This window comes from Crinia signifera, chromosome 6 (genome assembly GCF_055691185.1).
Source record: "Crinia signifera chromosome 6, ASM5569118v1, whole genome shotgun sequence".
NCBI classification, from domain to species: domain Eukaryota; kingdom Metazoa; phylum Chordata; class Amphibia; order Anura; family Myobatrachidae; genus Crinia; species Crinia signifera.
In genome coordinates this window covers 272,820,217-272,840,220 of record NC_139222.1, presented here as the reverse complement: position 1 = coordinate 272,840,220, position 20,004 = coordinate 272,820,217, and the positions used below count along the sequence as shown (strand labels likewise).

At 47.1% G+C, this 20,004-nt stretch overlaps 1 protein-coding gene across 7 annotated transcripts in view; it reads right to left on the bottom strand.

Moving 5' to 3' along the window:
• LDB1 (LIM domain binding 1) overlaps window positions 1-19,174 on the bottom strand; it is a 133,828-nt gene extending 114,654 nt beyond the window's left edge. For 6 of the 7 annotated variants that reach the window (XM_083149630.1, XM_083149631.1, XM_083149634.1 and 3 more), the window contains exon 1: window positions 18,581-18,712. In XM_083149630.1, the coding sequence (XP_083005756.1) occupies window positions 18,581-18,605 (25 nt within the window). In that variant the 5' untranslated portion in view covers window positions 18,606-18,712. Of the gene's footprint in view, window positions 1-18,580; window positions 18,713-19,029 lie in introns of those variants that run through there. The other variant, XM_083149632.1, reaches the window with a different exon arrangement.
• Between the last annotated feature and the right edge of the window lie 830 nt (window positions 19,175-20,004).

The following is a 20,004-nucleotide window of genomic DNA, read 5'->3' as shown; positions in this document are numbered from 1 at the left end:
CCACCGCCAGGATATCATATGAATCCCATCAGCATACATGGAGATCTCCCTCACTTCTAAATTCCCAGCACCGCTTTCATATAGACACTAGCCCAGTGGTTCCCAAACTCTGTTGAATCATTGCACCCCTGAGTATCAGAATTTTTTTCATGGCCCCCTAGGGCAAAAGGTTCTCGTGCATAAAATGAGAAAAAAATATAAAATTGAGTAAATTGTTTGTGTATCCCATCCAAATGCTAGGTACACACCAGACCGTATGCAGATCGCGAGCAGATCGTACGATTGGCTCACGATCTGTTGGAGCACCCGTTCTGCTCATGTTTGCATACGATCTGAATCCGATCCAGCTTTCCGAGAAATGGATTCCATTTGGAATCGTGTGGAGAATCCTGGAACACACAGGAGCGCTGAATATAGTGTGTGTGCACATAGGACCTCAGATAAACCATCTATATTAACAAATATACACCGGACCGGAATATTGTACGCATCATAAACACATCTTTACGAACCACACAAAACTTCCAGCCTGAATTCCAAGCAATACTTGCTGGCTCAGTTTCAGCTGGATGAAAGGAGGCGAAGGAGCTGGCACGGTTTACAGAATTTGATAATCCCCTTAGCTCGTATTGAGATGACAGGTGGTACATCAGACGTCAGATATATGAGATCTGGTAGCGTGTGTCTTACATGGCTAAAAAGCATAACAATACAACCACGCTGTGTATTTACATGGATGATCTGCCAGCGCTCATACATCTGTCACACAGAAAAGAGTTTTATTGTCACATGAAAAGTCTGCAATATTTACACTGGAACGATTCGGACAATAAAATCCCCAAATAATAGACTTAACTAAAATCAAAGTGACCAGATACCAAGGCTATCCATCCAGTTAGTAATAGGTACTGTGGTTCTATAGATCTATAGATCAGCATACCTTAAACTGCGGATATAGGAGGTTAGAGGAAAAGGAATGAGTGTGTCAGAGATGTGAGTGTGTTAAGGTGGGAGTAGGGGAGGTGTGAGGGTGTATTAGTGTGGGAAGTACAGGTGGGAGTAGGGGAGGTGTGAGGGTGTATTAGTGTGGGTAGTACAGGTGGGAGTAGGGGAGGTGTGAGGGTGTGTTAGTGTGGGTAGTACAGGTGGTAGTAGGGGAGGTGTGAGGGTGTATTAGTGTGGGTAGTACAGGTGGGAGTAGGGGAGGTGTGAGGGTGTATTAGTGTGTGTAGTACAGGTGGGAGTAGGGGAGGTGTGAGGGTGTATTAGTGTGGGTAGTATAGGTGGGAGTAGGGGAGGTGTGAGGGTGTATTAGTGAAGGTAGTACAAGTGAGAGTAGGGGAGGTGTGAGGGTGTATTAGTGTGGGTAGTACAAGTGAGAGTAGGGGAGGTGTGAGGGTGTATTAGTGTGGGTAGGACAGGTGGGAGTAGGGGAGGTGTGAGGGTGTATTAGTGTGGGTAGTACAAGTGGGAGTAGGGGAGGTGTGAGGGTGTATTAGTGTGGGTAGTACAGGTGGGAGTAGGGGAGGTGTGAGGGTGTATTAGTGTGGGTAGTACAAGTGGGAGTAGGGGAGGTGTGAGGGTGTATTAGTGTGGGTAGTACAGGTGGTAGTAGGGGAGGTGTGAGGGTGTATTAGTGTGGGTAGTACAGGTGGGAGTAGGGGAGGTGTGAGGGTGTATTAGTGTGGGTAGTACAAGTGGGAGTAGGGGAGGTGTGAGGGTGTATTAGTGTGGGTAGTACAGGTGGGAGTAGGGGAGGTGTGAGGGTGTATTAGTGTGGGTAGTACAGGTGGGAGTAGGGGAGGTGTGAGGGTGTATTAGTGTGGGTAGTACAGGTGGGAGTAGGGGTGGTGTGAGGGTGTATTAGTGTGGGTAGTGTAGGTAGGAATAGGGGAGGTGTGAGGATGTATTAGTGTGGGTAGGACAGGTGAGAGTAGGGGAGGTGTGAGGGTGTATTAGTGTGGGTAGTACAAGTGGGAGTAGGGGAGGTGTGAGGGTCTATTAGTGTGGGTAGTACAGGTGGGAGTAGGGGAGGTGTGAGGGTGTATTAGTGTGGGTAGTACAGGTGGGAGTAGGGGAGGTGTGAGGGTGTATTAGTGTGGGTAGTATAGGTTGGAGTAGGGGAGGTGTTAGGGTGTATTAGTGTGGGTAGTACAGGCGGGAGTAGGGTAAGTGTGAGGGTGTATTAGTGTGTGTAGTACAGGTGGGAGTAGGGGAGGTGTGAGGGTGTATTAGTGTGTGTAGTACAGGTGGGAGTAGGGGAGGTGTGAGGGTGTATTAGTGTGGTAGTACAGGTGGGAGTAGGGGAGGTGTGAGGGTGTATTAGTGTAGGTAGTATAGGTGGGAGTAGGGGAGGTGTGAGGGTGTATTAGTGTGGGTAGTACAGGTGGTAGTAGGGGAGGTGTGAGGGTGTATTAGTGTGGGTAGTATAGGATGGAGTAGGGGAGGTGTGAGGGTGTATTAGTGTGGGTAGTATAGGTTGGAGTAGGGAAGGTGTGAGGGTGTATTAGTGTGGGTAGTACAGGTGGGAGTAGGGGAGGTGTGAGAGTGTATTAGTGTGGGTAGTATAGGTGGGAGTAGGGGAGGTGTGAGGGTGTATTAGTGTGTGTAGTACAGGTGGGAGTAGGGGAGGTGTGAGGGTGTATTAGTGTAGGTAGTACAGGTGGGAGTAGGGGAGGTGTGAGGGTGTATTACTGTGGGTAGTATAGGTGGGAGTAGGGGAGGTGTGAGGGTGTATTAGTGTGGGTAGTACAGGTGGGAGTAGGGGAGGTGTGAGGGTGTATTAGTGTGGGTAGTACAGGTGGTAGTAGGGGAGGTGTGTGGGTGTATTAGTGTGGGTAGTGTAGGTGAGAGTAGGGGAGGTGTGAGGGTGTATTAGTGTGGGTAGTATAGGTGGGAGTAGGGAAGGTGTGAGGGTGTATTAGTGTGGGTAGTATAGGTGGGAGTAGGGTAGGTGGGAGGGTGTATTAGTGTGGGTAGTATAGGTGGGAGTAGGGGAGGTGTGAGGGTGTATTAGTGTGTGTAGTACAGGTGGGAGTAGGGGAGGTGTGAGGGTGTATTAGTGTGGTAGTATAGGTGGGAGTAGGGGAGGTGTGATGGTGTATTAGTGTGTGTAGTACAGGTGGGAGTAGGGGAGGCGTGAGGGTGTATTAGTGTGGGTAGTACAGGTGGGAGTAGGGGAAGTGTGAGGGTATATTAGTGTGGGTAGTATAGGTGGGAGTAGGGGAGGTGTGAGGGAGTATTAGTGTGGGTAGTACAGGTGGGAGTAGGGGAGGTGGGAGGGTGTATTAGTGTGTGTAGTACAGGTGGGAGTAGGGGAGGTGTGAGGGTGTATTAGTGTGGGAAGTACAGGTGGGAGTAGGGGAGGTGTGAAGGTGTATTAGTGTGGGTAGTGTAGGTAGGAGTAGGGTAGGTGTGAGGGTGTATTAGTGTGGGTAGTACAGGTGGGAGTAGGGGAGGTGTGAGGGTGTATTAGTGTGTGTAGTACAGGTGGGAGTAGGGGAGGTGTGAGGGTGTATTAGTGTAGGTAGTACAGGTGGGAGTAGGGGAGGTGTGAGGGTGTATTACTGTGGGTAGTATAGGTGGGAGTAGGGGAGGTGTGAGGGTGTATTAGTGTGGGTAGTACAGGTGGGAGTAGGGGAGGTGTGAGGGTGTATTAGTGTGGGTAGTACAGGTGGTAGTAGGGGAGGTGTGAGGGTGTATTAGTGTGGGTAGTGTAGGTGAGAGTAGGGGAGGTGTGAGGGTGTATTAGTGTGGGTAGTATAGGTGGGAGTAGGGGAGGTGTGAGGGTGTATTAGTGTGGGTAGTATAGGTGGGAGTAGGGTAGGTGGGAGGGTGTATTAGTGTGGGTAGTATAGGTGGGAGTAGGGGAGGTGTGAGGGTGTATTAGTGTGTGTAGTACAGGTGGGAGTAGGGGAGGTGTGAGGGTGTATTAGTGTGGTAGTATAGGTGGGAGTAGGGGAGGTGTGATGGTGTATTAGTGTGTGTAGTACAGGTGGGAGTAGGGGAGGCGTGAGGGTGTATTAGTGTGGGTAGTACAGGTGGGAGTAGGGGAAGTGTGAGGGTATATTAGTGTGGGTAGTATAGGTGGGAGTAGGGGAGGTGTGAGGGAGTATTAGTGTGGGTAGTACAGGTGGGAGTAGGGGAGGTGGGAGGGTGTATTAGTGTGTGTAGTACAGGTGGGAGTAGGGGAGGTGTGAGGGTGTATTAGTGTGGGAAGTACAGGTGGGAGTAGGGGAGGTGTGAAGGTGTATTAGTGTGGGTAGTGTAGGTAGGAGTAGGGTAGGTGTGAGGGTGTATTAGTGTGGGTAGTACAGGTGGGAGTAGGGGAGGTGTGAGGGTGTGTTAGTGTGGGCAGTGTAGGTGGGAGTAGGGGAGGTGTGAGGGTGTATTAGTGTGGGTAGTGTAGGTGGGAGTAGGGGAGGTGTGAGGGTGTATTAGTGTGGGTAGTACAGGTGGGAGTAGGGGAGGTGTGAGGGTGTATTAGTGTAGGTAGTGTAGGTGGGAGTAGGGGAGGTGTGAGGGTGTATTAGTGGGGGTAGTACAGGTGGGAGCAGGGGAGGTGTGAGGGTGTATTAGTGTGGGTAGGACAGGTGGGAGTAGGGGAGGTGTGAGGGTGTATTAGTGTGGGTAGTACAGGTGGAAGTAGGGGAGGTGTGAGGGTATATTAGTGTGGGTAGTTTAGGTGGGAGTAGGGGAGGTGTGAGGGTGTATTAGTGTGGGTAGTACAGGTGGAGTTAGGGGAGGTGTGAGGGTGTATTAGTGTAGGTAGTATAGGTGGGAGTAGGGGAGGTGTGAGGGTGTATTAGTGTGGGTCGTATAGGTGGGAGTAGGGGAGGTGTGAGGGTGTATTAGTGTGGGTAGTATAGGTGGGAGTAGGGGAGGTGTAAGGGTGTATGTATTAGTGTGGGTAGTACAGGTGGGAGTAGGGGAGGTGTGAAGGTGTATTAGTGTGGGTAGTGTAGGTAGGAAGATGGTAGGTGTGAGGGTGTATTAGTGTGGGTAGTACAGGTGGGAGTAGGGGAGGTGTGAGGGTGTGTTAGTGTGGGCAGTGTAGGTGGGAGTAGGGGAGGTGTAAGGGTGTATTAGTGTAGGTAGTGTAGGTGGGAGTAGGGGAGGTGTGAGGGTGTATTAGTGGGGGTAGTACAGGTGGGAGTAGGGGAGGTGTGAGGGTGTATTAGTGTGGGTAGGACAGGTGGGAGTAGGGGAGGTGTGAGGGTGTATTAGTGTGGGTAGTAAAGGTGGGGGTAGGGGAGGTGTGAGGGTGTATTAGTGTGGGTAGTACAGGTGGGAGTAGGGGAGGTGTGAGGGTGTATTAGTGTAGGTAGTATAGGTGGGAGTAGGGGAGGTGTGAGGGTGTATTAGTGTGGGTAGTATAGGTGGGAGTAGGGGAGGTGTGAGGGTGTATTAGTGGGGGTAGTACAGGTGCAAGTAGGGGAGGTGTGAGGGTGTATTAGTGTGGGTAGGACAGGTGGGAGTAGGGGAGGTGTGAGGGTGTATTAGTGTGGGTAGTACAGGTGGGGGTAGGGGAGGTGTGAGGGTGTATTAGTGTGGGTAGTACAGGTGGGAGTAGGGGAGGTGTGAGGGTGTATTAGTGTAGGTAGTATAGGTGTAAGTAGGGGAGGTGTGAGGGTGTATTAGTGTGGGTAGTACAGGTGGGGGTAGGGGAGGTGTGAGGGTGTATTAGTGTGGGTAGTACAGGTGGGAGTAGGGGAGGTGTGAGGGTGTATTAGTGTAGGTAGTATAGGTGGGAGTAGGGGAGGTGTGAGGGTGTATTAGTGTTGGTAGTATAGGTGGGAGTAGGGGAGGTGTGAGGGTGTATTAGTGTGGGTAGTATAGGTGGGAGTAGGGGAGGTGTGAGGGTGTATTAGTGCAGGTAGTACAGGTGGAAGTAGGAGAGGTGTGAGGGTGTATTAGTGTGGGTAGTAAAGGTGGCAGTAGGGGAGGTGTGAGGGTGTATTAGTGTGGGTAGTATAGGTGGGAGTAGGGGAGGTGTGAGGGTGTATTAGTGTAGGTAGTACAGGTGGGAGTAGGGGAGGTGTTAGGGTGTATTAGTGTGGGTAATATAGGTAGGAGTAGGTGGAGGTGTGAGGTGTACCAGTGTGGGTAGTACAGGTGGGAGTAAGGGAGGTGTGAGGCTGTATTAGTGTGGGTAGTATAGGTGGTAGTAGGGTAGGTGTGAGGGTGTATTAGTGTGAGTAGTATAGGTGGTAGTAGGGTAGGTGTGAGGGTGTAAAAGTGTGTGAGTAGTACAGGTGGGAGTAGGGGGCGTGTGAGGGTGTATTACTGTGGGTAGTACAGGTGGGAGTAGAGGAGGTGTGAGGGTGTATTAGTGTGAGTAGTACAGGTGGTAGTAGGGGAGGTGTTAGGGTGTATAAGTGTGGGTAGTATAGGTGGGAGTAGGTGGAGGTGTGAGGTGTACCAGTGTGGGTAGTACAGGTGGGAGTAGGGGAGGTGTGAGGCTGTATTAGTGTGGGTAGTATAGGTAGTAGTAGGGTAGGTGTGAGGGTGTATTAGTGTGGGTAGTATAGGTGGTAGTAGGGTAGGTGTGAGGGTGTAAAAGTGTGTGAGTAGTACAGGTGGGAGTAGGGGGCGTGTGAAGGTGTATTACTGTGGGTAGTATAGGTGGGAGTAGGGGAGGTGTGAGGGTGTATTAGTGTGAGTAGTACAGGTGGTAGTAGGGGAGGTGTGAGGGTGTATTAGTGTGGGTAGTATAGGTGGGAGTAGGGGAGGTGTGAGGGTGTAATAGTGTGGGTAGTACAGGTAGGAGTAGGGGAGGTGTGAGGGTGTATTAGTGTGGGTAGTGTAGGTGGGAGTAGGGGAGGTGTGAGGGTGTATTAATGTGGGTAGTACAGGTGGTAGTAGGGGAGGTTTGAGGGTGTATTAGTGTAGGTAGTACAGGTGGGAGTAGGGGAGGTGTGAGGCTGTATTAGTGTGGGTAGTATAGGTGGGAGTAGGGGAGGTGTGAGGGTGTATGAGCGTGGGTAGTATAGGTGGGAGTAGGTGGAGGTGTGAGGTGTACCAGTGTGGGTAGTACAGGTGGGAGTAGGGGAGTTGTGAGGCATTATTAGTGTGGGTAGTATAGGTGGGAGTAGGGTAGGTGTGAGGGTGTATTAGTGTGGGTAGTACAGGTGGGAGTAGGGTAGCTTTTTGGGTGTATTAGTGTGGGTAGTACAGGTGGGAGTAGGGGAGGTGTGAGGATGTATTAGTGCGGGTAGTATAGGTGGGAATAGGGGAGATGTGAGGGTGTATTAGTGTGGGTAGTACAGGTGGGAGTAGGGTAGGTGTGAGGGTGTATTAGTGTGGGTAGTACAGGTGGTAGTAGGGGAGGTGTGACGGTCTATTAGTGTGGGTAGTACAGGTGGGAGTAGGGGAGGTGTGAGGGTGTATTAGTGTGGGTAGTGTAGGTGGGAGTAGGGGAGGTGTGAGGGTGTATTAGTGTGGGTAGTATAGGTGGGAGTAGGGGAGATGCGGGGTGTATTAGTGGGGATAGTACAGGTGGTAGTAGGGGAGGTGTGACGGTCTATTAGTGTGGGTAGTACAGGTGGGAGTAGGGGAGGTGTGAGGGTATATTAGTGTGGGTAGTACAGGTGGTAGTAGGGGAGGTGTGACGGTCTATTAGTGTGGGTAGTAAAGGTGGGAGTAGTGTAGGTGTGAGGGTGTATTAGTGTGGGTAGTATAGGTGGAAGTAGGGTAGGTGTGATGGTGTATTAGTGTGGGTAGTACAGATAGGTGTAGGGGAGATGCGAGGGTGTATTAGTGTGGGTAATACAGGGGGGAGTAGGGTACGTGTAAGTGGGGTATTAGTGTGGGTAGTACAGGGGGGGGACTAGGGGAGGTGTGAGGGTGTATTAGTGTGGTAGTACAGGTGGGAGTAGGGGAGGTGGGAGGGTGTATTAGTGTGGGTAGTATAGGCAGGAGTAGGGTAGATGTGACGGTGTACTAGTCTGGGAAGTATAGGCTAAAAACTGTCACAGCTCAAAGTGAAAGTAAAAACTATCACAGCTCAAACTGAAAGTACATTGCAGAAGCCGTCATTTTAACAATCTTTTAACTAGTATAACAATAAGTTGCTCATTATCTCTTCTTTGCCTTTTTTTACTGCTTGTTAGATGTTTCTTAGGTACATTTCAGTAGGATCAGAAAAAGAATGGCCATTAACCCTTTCCAACCATCATTGGTCTGCCAGTGAGTGGTGATAATTTTCACATTTATGGCGGAAGTCCGATGGTTCTCCACCATCGATGGCTTTCAGGCGGCAATGTTTCTTGTTTTTCTCTAAGCATCGAGAGCACAGCGTTTAGCTTGGCCCTGGTGGCCTGTTGAGCCCTCATCCAGCTGTCTGACTGTGGCTGAATAAAGGGAATAGGGCATGACATGAAGATAGGTGGGCGGAGCAGGGACGTGTAGGCGTGACTTTGTTACCGCAGCCTTACCCCTTGCTATACAATGCAAGGAGCGTCACGTGATTTCCGTGAGCCTCCGAAAGGCAAGTATGATAAGGCTATGCACAAACCACTGCAATAAAGCCGTACGAAGGTAGAAACACCTGCATGTCTCTTTAATAATAATACCATCATTTTTACACAATTAAGAAAGAAATGTTAAGTTGGCGACCGCGCAGATGTCTGGGGATAAAACAGCATGGCTGCCAGGCTGAGCTGTTCTCAGATTGCTGGACTGGAATGACAAAGTATTCTCCATGGGCCGAGCCATTCCAAGATGCCTGATACCAGATGTAGACTAATGCCACATTCATCTTCCAAATAAATAATTAAAAAATCGCCCTTTTTTGTAAAGACCTTTCTGAGAGCGAAACAGTTTTTGTTTCAAACATCAGAGATTAGTTACTGCGTGTAGGCAAAATGGGATTTAAAAGTCGCATGCGAGGAACAGTCAATGACGTGAGCCTCTTTGAATGTGGGGGTCCCGGTGGGATTGATTAGTGTGTGATTTTTTCGTGGAATTTCTACCGGATCAGCTTGTTGTCGTTCACAGAAAAGATTTTCAGTGCTAAATTGGCAGCGGCGATTTGTTCTCTTTCTCTGTCTCCCCCACTTCAGGAGAAAGCTCACACGCTGGAAATGAAGACCTCGGAGGAAACGCAAAAAAGAACCGTTTGCCAAAAAAAAGACAGCTTTTTCATGTTTTTGGGGTCTCTTTAAACCTTGGGTTTCAAAGCACTTTATTCTTTTTACCTGCAGACGCCAGGCTTACAATCGCAAGGAAGGAAAAAAATGGCTGAAAGTTGTCGATTTTGACAGGTGGTTGCTCATTGTATTCCTCCCTTTGTCCTTTTTTTGGACTTCGCCAGTAAGAAATATGTGGTTTAGCATGTGTTTTTTTATTTTTTTTTTATTGTGTGGATTTGTTTTTTTATTTATTTTTTATTCAGCTTCATAAAGTTCTTGTAATCAATATGGAGGGGACAGGAATGTTGCAAAGGTTGTTTAAAAAAAAAAAAAACCCGACTCTCCAGCTACGGGAAGAAAGCAACCCAGCATGAAAGAAATGGGCGTGTCTAGCTCTACATATGGGCGTGTCTAGCTCCACATATGGGTGTGTCTATGCTTAAATGCTTGTTGTTGCAATGAAAGTTTTGCAAGTATTGATACTAACATTGAGAGATTCCTGTTTGCAACTATATATAGTCTTTGTGATATTTCTGTTCTTCTCACTCAGCACAATAAATAGGATTAATGTGATGCCGATGCAATAAATTCCAAATGCAGTTTGACCTTGTGTGAATTATTTTCTAAGCATATACTGTAAGTAGGTTTTCGGTGTAATAAATGTAATTTTATTGTGAGCACTGATTGCGACTTGTAGGCGCTACCTATAGTTATTGGATGTGCTGTTTTCCGTTCCATTATAGCATTAGCCAAATAATTATGGACACCAAATACAATGGTTTAATAAATTTCTTACCCTATATCACTAACTAGCAGCAGCACGCTGTGGATGAGTGCACACCAGCACAGATAAGGAGACCCTGTGTGCGATCATTTGCTTCTGTCTCTCTCCTGTCAGGAGAGAGACACAAGGAGGGATAATGAGAGTTGTCATCAGGGACTCCTGAGCAGCTTCAGTAAATCACAGTGATTACAGTAAATCACTGTTCTTGCAAAGAAGCTCCTTAGTGGCACCCCTGGCAGAATCAGAAGAATCCGGGAGATTAGAAGTAAAATGCCGGGCAGCAGGAGATTTATGACTGAAACAGGAGCCTCCTGCAGGATACTGGATGGTAGGCAACTATGATTTACATTATACTGTAGCTCTACCAGTGTAGCCACCCTATATTTAATGGGGAGTGGATTGTCAAAGTCACTGATCATGGTAGGTTTTAAATTTATAGCAGGCATGTTCAAACTATGGCCCTCCAGCTGTTGTGAAACTACAAGTCCCATCATGCCTTGCCACAGTTTTGCTATGAGGGAATGCTAAAACTACGGCAAGGCATGCTGGGATGTGTAGTTTCACAACAGCTGGCGGGCCAGCTTTTGCCATTATGAAATATAAAGCTGATTGATGGCTATGGAGTAAATTGACTATGAGAGTTCTATTTCAGGTGGGTTGTTGCTATGGACAACCAATCAGAATCTACTACTTATTACTAAGTCATCCTCTTTAGATTGTACTAACACCTGTTCTATACAAGCTGCAAGTGCTGTGCCCCCTGACCTACATGCAGGGGCCGCATTGTCCATGCTGCACAGTGCAAAGTCACACAAGATAGGCTGAGCAAACAGCCTCTGGCCGATATTACTCTATGACGTACTGTAAGAACACAATCTCACATACCACCACCACTACCATTAAAAAGAAATAAATAAGCGTAATGAGCGTTATAAGGTCTCATTCAGATGACGGTGCAAAAGATGTGGCGTGACTGTGGACGGATCAGACAGACATCATGCGCAGCACGCAGAAAAGAGATCATGGGAACATGGATGGGTCCTAATACTGGAACACTGCACCCAAATGCCAAGCTGCCGGCTGTGTACTCGGTGGGCTGGAACACTAACATGGGCCAGTGGCTGAATGGCAAAGTCACACTGGGACTAATAATCCCGTAGGCCGCTCTCTGCGGCGCCTGATTCCTATACGTACACTGCGGATGCACCATGATTGAGCCTTTGTGATGCAGATCACAGCATATGTGTACTTATGTGTATGTAGTTGCTGAGGACCAGTGGTGCTGAGAGTGTGTGTGGGGGGGGGGGGGGCGGTACTGTTTACCCAGGCCCGGTTCTGCTGGAGGGGCCTGGGTCCCGCTCCCCCATCGCAGGTAACAGCAGCACGGGAAACGGTCATTAGGTCAACACAACTAAGTTCAACATGCATTGGGTCGACCACTGAAGGTCGACAGGGTCAAAAAGTAGACATGAGTTTTCCCCTTTTTATCTGAGCCGACGTGCTGTCAGGAGTTATTTCATACCCTGCTAGGACGTGGAGGGAGAATATAATAGTGTGCCCGAAGCATGGCAAGCACAGGGGGGGACGCGGTGCACCGTTACGGTGTCCAACCGGGCCCAAAAAAGAGAAAAACCCATGTGGACCTTTTGACTGTCAACCTTCCCAATGTCGACCTAATGATTGTGTCGATCTTTTGACCCCGTCAACCTTAGGCATGTTGTTTTTATGGTTTGTGTCAACCTAAGGCCTGTTGACCTTCAGTGGTTGACCCAATGTATGTTCCATACCCTGCAGCACAGCCTCTCTCCCCAGCTCAGCAGATGCTGTTCAGTGCCATGTGCTGAGCTGGAGAGAGAGAGACGGCGGCAGCCTGTCCTCTCTCTAGCTCTCTCCCCCCCCCCCCCCCCACTGAGGCGTGACAGCGCCCCACCCGGTGGCCACGCCCCCTCCATTTTTACCAGGGCCCTACCAACCTGTCGGCGCCCCTGCTGAGGACCTGCGATGGCTCTGGTGTGAGTCTCTATACCTGTCCGTAGGTTGTAATATCACAGATGTGCATCCGAATCTGACCCTCTATGTGTTTGGGGTACATTTCCTAAGATGGGAGATCTATTGGGACGGGATGTTGCCCATAGCAACCAACACCCACCTTAGTAAATTGACATTTTTGGGGTTTATTTACGTATTTAAGTAGTTCTATTTCTGATGGGATGTTGCTATGGGAAACCAATCAGATTCTATCTATTATATTCTAGAAGGTGCTTAAAAAATAAGAAGTAGGTTCTGATTGGTTGCCCATAGCAACATCCCATCAGGAAAAGAACTCCCATCTTAGTAAATAAACCCCTTTGTGTCTGCTTGGCATAGAAACGTATGTGGATCAGAGTGTCGACAGTGTCTAGGATGACAGTCAATAAGTTGACCCCAAAACGTCGGTTGACAATGTCTAAAGGTGGCCATACACTAGTAAGATTTATCTTCAGATCTGTCTGGTTGGAACAAAATCATGGTTATGGATGAGTGACAGTTTGTCAGTTTTCCAGCATTTCCAAGCAAATGGTCAACTGTCATTTGCTCTCATCCATAACCAGGTTTTTGTTCCAACCAGCCAGATCTGAAGATAAATCTGCGTGTGTATGGCCACCTTTAGTCTATGCATCAAGTCAACACTACAAAAGGTCAACATGAGTTTTTCACCTTTTATGATCAATGTTAACACCAGAGCACACGGACGCCCAATCAGTCTACCAGAACCCTTCGCTCTCCCTGCTTCAAAACAGGTTTCACACTTTACTTTTTCCAATCACATGGAATTGGCAGATGAGTAGGAAGCTGGTTGGAGGCCAGGGGACAGATGCATCAACAGGTAGCTACAGGGGTACCCCCAGGGACACTAACCTCTACACCATGACCCTGTGTCAGGAACGCGGTACACTAATATGGTGTCCGTGTCAATATTTACCGACATAGACAACAAAAAATTCTAAACCTCATGTCGATATGCTCCCATGTCAACTTTTTCCATTGCAACCTTTTGAACGCGTCGGGCTAAATCATGTCGACCTTTTCATGTGTCGGCCTATTCAACCTAGTTACTGTCCCCAAAATGATCCACACCCTTATAACACTGATATGGTTCCGGCAAATGTGTGAGCGTCAGAACTGGAAGTAGCGTGTTGCGACGCTCCGTACGGCTCGGCGCTGGAGCCTGTCTTGCCGGGTAACACCGGCTATGTAGCCACGAGTCAGTAAAAATCACAGCTGAAAATTGCTGCAAACACGTTGCCGTAGATCTCCATGTAATGTTACGGGAGGATGTCACAGTCGCGATTGTCCTCCAGCGTTCTGCCGGCTATTGCTGATGACAGCGGTTTAGCTCCGTGGATAAAACACTGCAGGAAAATGCAGCTCGACTGCAAACAATGGAATCTCCCAACTAACCTGGAGCATCGATTGTATTCATAGCCCCGATAGGCCAAGCCTCAAAAGTCATCAGAGATCCTCCTAGGGGGTGATTCAGGTCTGTACGCTATATGGCGTATTCAGGACCGATGTTTCTGGGGTGCACCCAGAAAAAAACACTGGGTGTCCTCATGTGAATGTAGGCGGGCGGGCGGCTGACATCACGGGGAAAATTTGTATCCAGAAATACACTTATTTTTGACATTTACTATCCTAAAAATACAGCAATTCGTAGTCGTATTAATGTGCTATCAATACGAATATGAATTGCTGTATTTTCGGGATAGTAAATGTAAAAAATAAGTGTATTTCTGGATACAAATACACCTATTTTTTACAAATTTCCGTTAGTAAATTTCCCCCGTGATGTCATCAGCGCCAGCCACGTTCTAAGCCATCTCCGGCCCAGATAAAAGTAAGATCATACTGATTTTTATCTGCGAGCGGGTGAAAAATCATTCGATGTAAGCGTACACGTCCATTCGCATGCCGGCGTGGGCATTTGGTCGGTGAAGGTTGGCGGGCGTTCGCTCGCCCAGCGGGCAGCGTTTACTCACTCGCTAAGCAGCGAAAGAATGCTGCTTAGCGACCTGACCTGAATCGGGCCCCAAGTACGTAGAATAACGGTGTTCCGCAGAAGGAGAATAAGCTATGTACCGCCGTGAGAGGGAGCGAGCGCAGTTGAGATGTCGCAGCATCACCCTAGATGCGAATTACACACATGCAATATGGCAGCTCCCGCTTGTGCTGTTACATATGGGGATAAATGCCTCGTTATGTTACTTATATACAATGTATATTTTATTTCCAAGCCTTCTGTATTATTTCAGTATCGGGAATTCTATTCTTGTTGGACGCACAGTAGGTTTGCCAAAGGATTTACAGGTACAAACCCTCTTGGAAGGATGACATTGTAGACACGAGTTAAGACAGAATCTATAAATGCTTCCGCCAGAACTGCAAGTAAAGCAAAGCCCAGTATGCATAAGGGACGCTGAGACGGGAGGCTTGTACAGCAGGCGTCTGTGGGCCCTGCTATAGACCAGCCAACGGTGCAATCCATAGATGACCATGTAGTATAGGCACTCATAAGTGATGTGACCTTATCGCTAAGGGTACAGCAGCTTATTTATAAAACCAGTCTGATTTATATTGCTCTGCTACTTGGGTTAAATGAAACAACGAAACAACACCACCACTCACTTGGCGTCTCTTTAATACACAGGTATAATATTTAGTGCAGGGTCTAGTTGACTTTTAGTGGAATAAAACAATGGTCCCCTTATGTCAGAGAGATGTCTTGTTTAAAAAGTACAGCTTGATAACCCCAATCATAGGCAAAAGCGGGGGGGGGGGGGGGGTTTACAGTTGCCCGGAAACTCCCCTCCTCTTGGTAAGTGGCTCAAATTATGACTGGTATATAATATGATTGTTAGAGCGGAGGCCACAACATGCAGTGTGAGGGCCAAGTTTGCTGTCCTTTGGATCTGAGTCCTTAGTCAGTGCACTGGACCAGAGAGCAGCTGCCAGGAAGAAGAGACAGGAGCCTTACCATGAGGTGGAAGGAGGTGAGCTTAGTTTGAGTTGAACTTGAGTTTACAAATGGTTCTATTATTTTAGTGTTTTCGTTTATTATGGCATGTATCATCTTTTCAATCAATCCCACAGTGACGTTTCATTCTATCGAAGTACAAAAAATGATGGTGTAATCTCAGTCGTATTTATTTGCTGCAAAGCCTTGCAGGAATATTTTCAAAAAGTATTTTATTTTACTTTCATGTATTGCCTTGCATGTGCCATACTGCAACTGTAATACGCGTATTGCTGTATCTTTCATTGGCGTGTTTCTGTGCTCTCCAGCCTGGCGTGTATATCAAGTAAAGCGGTTTATTTTTTTGTTGCCCATTATACAAAAAAACAGGGTTTCAAGGCACGGAACACAGCTAAAAAGACAGCATACCTGTTGAGATCTGCCGGGCAAGCCGTCTGAATATGGAATAGACTTAACCCTTTGAGTGCCAAGGAAATTTGTCAAAATAGGTGCAAAAATTGCCAAGCAAATCTTTTTTATTATTATTAATCTTTTGAGTGCCAACGTTTCTGTGAGATAGTCAAAATATTAGTTTAAAAATCCAGCGCCGCTCACTGCTAAATTTTTTTTTTTTTTGTGCAATATTTAACTAAACTTCAGTGAATTGACTCGGCTGTATTTGTATTTATTATATACTAAAAGAACAGTCGCTGGGAGCGGTGCCGCCATTTTTAGAGGATATTTTGAGGATCGCTCTCAGCAATATTGGCACTCAAACGGTTAAGATGTTAAGGTCACCTGAAGGTAAAACAACCTTGTAAGTATGTGTAACCCGTAGCACTGCCAGATCTATACCTTCTATATGTCTTCCCGTAGCTCTACAGGCCAAACGCCTGTGCGAAACACAAACATTTCATTATTTAACATTAACGTACAGTATGTTGCCATTGCTGAACCTCGGCTTCCCGCTGCAAGCGCACAACAAAACAATCCTGTGTACTGCAGGAGCCCAGTGATGCCTGAACTTGTACGTCCCAAAGACAGGCAGGAGCGTAGAGACAGTGTTTACTTATGGAGGTTTAATAACCGCGCACATGATAGCCAGGAAAGCAAACAATCCTTTCTGCTTTCACTGAAGATCCCACTTCCTTGTTTACAACAATCCATACATACTGTACTATAAATCCCATTCCGCGGATCCCCGGAGACGGTAAATATATATCACATACTACTTTACTATTCAATCTTTCTATGTGCGCTTTAATAAATACCGCAGCTGTTATTGTATTACTCCAGCATCCGCCGTACAACGTGGAACAAAATAACTTTATCGTCCCTTTTTAGGTAAACACTTGCACAAACTTTATTTGTAATACATTGTAAATATCTTGCCAATTGTTCTCTATATTCAGTGTCCAAAGCAATCTAGCAGTCCATGTTTTAAGGATAACCAACCATGCTTAAGCATAGGAGCCTTAATAAATGCCTGGATTATACCAGTTGTTCCCAATTTCTGTCCTCAAGGCACACAAGCAGTCCATGTTTTCAGTAATAATTATCTACGTGTGAGCACAGATGGGTACATCAAAATAACCAAGGTACTAATAAGGTTATCCTTACAACCTGCACTGTTACGGTGCACCATGAGGACCAAAGTTGGGCACCTCTGGATTATACCATCTGTGCACAAGCATGGATAACTTTAAAACCTGGTCTCAAGTATTCAAGGCACAATAAAATTCCAGGTTTTAAGGATAGCCATGGTTTAACAGAGGTCAGTCAGTTTGACGTTACCATCCGTGCGGAAACATGGATATCCGTAAAACATGGATTGGTAGGGTGCCTTGAGGAGCAAGTTTGGGAAACCCTTTAGTTCGCGATCTGTGCGTTTGTATGATGCCACACAGACAACGGGAGCAGTGGGCTGAGCAATCTAGTTGAGCGCAGATTGCTCAGCACACAGTGATGCACCAGCGATGTATGCTGAGCCATGGCCAGTGTCCCCAATTGAGAGAACACGGGCATTGACTAAATGTATGCTTCACGCAATATAAATCTAGTCAGGCGATACACACGGAGCATTCCGTGCTTCATTTCTAAGCGATTTAGACAGATTGTTTAGAAATGGGGCTGTAATCACCACATAAGCGAGTTGACCCCCCTACGTACATAGTTTCATCACTTTCCCAGAAAATACAAATCGCTAAACAATTGAATTGATGCCCCCTTTAATTTGGTATGATGCTACAGTATTTTTATTATTGCACCAGAGAAGGTGTTAAAGCACCGTGGAAACTTATGTCTTCCAGATAATGATAAACCCTCAGATAACGTAGTGTAGCTAAGACATACCACATAAATGACCACAGTTTCATAGTCACAACCTTTCGGTGCGAACTACAGTAACCTGCTGGGACAAGTGCCACAAAAGAATGGATCTATCCGGAGAGAATCTGTTTGTTCAGACAGGAGTTGGACACCAAGTCAACAAATGAAAAACACAGATTTATTCACCAAAAGATATCGCAACAACATGATCCGCATCGCCCTGTTAGAAAACATTAGTCGGCACAATCCAAGCGCTACTACATCCCAAAACAATCGTAAAGTAAATATGTCATAACAGCCTGCTGAAAAACACATTCATCCTTTCCCCCCTCCTGAGAGGCGCGTAGGGTGTCTAGTAAACTCCCTAGCCTAATCCGGCAGCCACAGCGTTAAATAACCTGATAATGTCTCCTTGTCTTTCCTTTAGAGGCGGATAATGAGTCCCTGCAGACATAAGCACAGCACAGACCGCTCAGGAAAGGTGTCCTTGCTAAACATGGTAAGAAATATGCGTCCCCTCACCAAATGTTCCCCCAGCCTGCAACAGCTCAAGTGCTTTGTAAAACCACTTGGTGCCTTAATAATATATCTTTACTGTTCTTCCTAGTAAATATCTGTCTTAGAGTAATGTCGGTATTATTTAACATTTTCTAGGGTCAGGATCCGCCGGCGATCAACAGGCTGTCCGGCACTAGAGAACTTAGCGGCGATCAACAGCCTGCCCGGCACTGAACGAGTTAAGCATTAGCAGGAGAGATCAACATACAAGTGTGTCATTCAAAGTAGGTCCAAAATGGGTCATTCAGTGGCTCTAGGAATGCTAACAACCTCTAGTAACCTCCTGCCGGGCGCAGGATTTTGGGGAAATATGTCCTGCGTAGCCCGTAAAAGAAAAAAACCATCACGGTGAAAGAGATGGAATTTGCGTCAGATAAGGCTGCAATAAGCGACGTGACCGTCTGTCTTTACCGTCAATGCAGTGACCATTGTCAAGTTCTGGTCATAAGCCTACTGCTGTAACCTCTGACCTAAGGTCAAAAGTCCAAAGGCACTTGTGATTGGCTAACATTTAGGAACTCTGGGAATCTTTCGACCGGCACCGCACACACACACACAGACACACACACACAAACCAGCGCTACTGTAGGTCTTAAATGAAATAGAAAAGCTCAACCAAATCCGAATACTTTTGTTAGCAAATATTCCAAGCAGCAAATCCAATTGGTTCCGTGCCAAGATGATACAAAGGCCCAGTTTGCTGCACCAAACCCCGACGTATCTTTACCTAATTGATTTCAAGTTAATTAACAGGGAAAGCAACAAAAAAACAACAGAATGACTTACCAGGGCATGCGCATCCTACTGACATCTTCACATGCCTGGTCTGGAGACGAGCAGGTACTGGTTGCCCACAGCTAAGGCTCCTGGCATAAAATGCCCTTGTGGAATCTCTTAAGATCAAAACGAGCACCCCCCCTGAAAGGCAGAAATTGGGCCTCAGAGGAAGCAGGCAGAAGGAATTTTATTCTGTCTCTATGTGTGCGTGTGTGTGTGTCTCCCTCTCTCTCTCTCTCACTGCTGGCAGTACTGTGCTTTATTAATATGCTAATTGCAATGCTAGTGGGAGGAGAGAGCGCTTGTCAAAGTGACCTGAGTGAGAGAGGGAGAGAGAGAGAGAGAGAAAGAGGGAGAGAGAGAGGAAAATAGAAGGGTGCACTGAATAACAAATATGTGACGCAGATATATATAACGACACAAAAAAAATGGAAGGGGGTGAAAAAAAAAAGCAAAACCTTTGACACGCTCACCAACCCTTTGATAACCAATATGTTGGATTGGAGAGGCTCAGGAGAGGACGGAGAGAGAGAGTGAGGGAGACAGAGGGAGAAGTGGATGAGGGTGTCCTGCAATGAGAGGAGGCATGCTGCATCAGACCGCGTTCTCCTCAATCCCATATTGTGTTGTAATAGAGGCTGACAGACACAGACACGCAACAGCAATGAGAGAGACAGGGAGCAACGTTACACGGAACAAGTGTGCAGCAGCGCTGCAGGGACCGCACATACATACATAGATAGATAGATAGATAGATAGATAGACAGACATACATAATTATATATGGCTAATCATACTTAAAAAATATATATTTATTAATATCAAGGTGGCAAGCCCAAGCAGATGTGGATGCCATGCTGTCAGTTTAGGGCTGCTTTGATTGCACACAGGACTCGCCAGTGGCAGAGCACGTCACTGGCGCAGACACACATGAAAGGACACAAGGCAGCGCCAGGCGCTACAACGGTGCCCAAGGTGTACCATGCCGAAAGCTCCTTATCAACAACACTCGATGATAATGTCAACTTGTCCCTCATCTTATCGCTCTTCTCCCGATCATCGCACCCAAACGAGCCGGCTGACGTCAGCTCAGAGCATCACCTACGGCAAAACCAAAGAAGCTTCTCTCTTGAGGCGGTCACGTGCCCTGCAGCAAAGTGACTCTGTTGCCTGGCACGGAAGATGAGCCCGGACTCGGAGAACGAGGGATGATTCTCCAGGACGTGGGATACTACTCAGTGCGGGCTTATAAAACATGCCAGCTGGGTGAACACCCTCAGCTATGGCAAGCCCGGGTCATGAGATCTGTGTGGTATTGCTATGGCTTTCCTATACAGGTTGAGTATCCATTATCCAAAATGCTCGGGACCGGAAGAATTCTGGATAACGGATTATTCCGTATTTTTGGAATAATGTTATATTTTAATGATGTA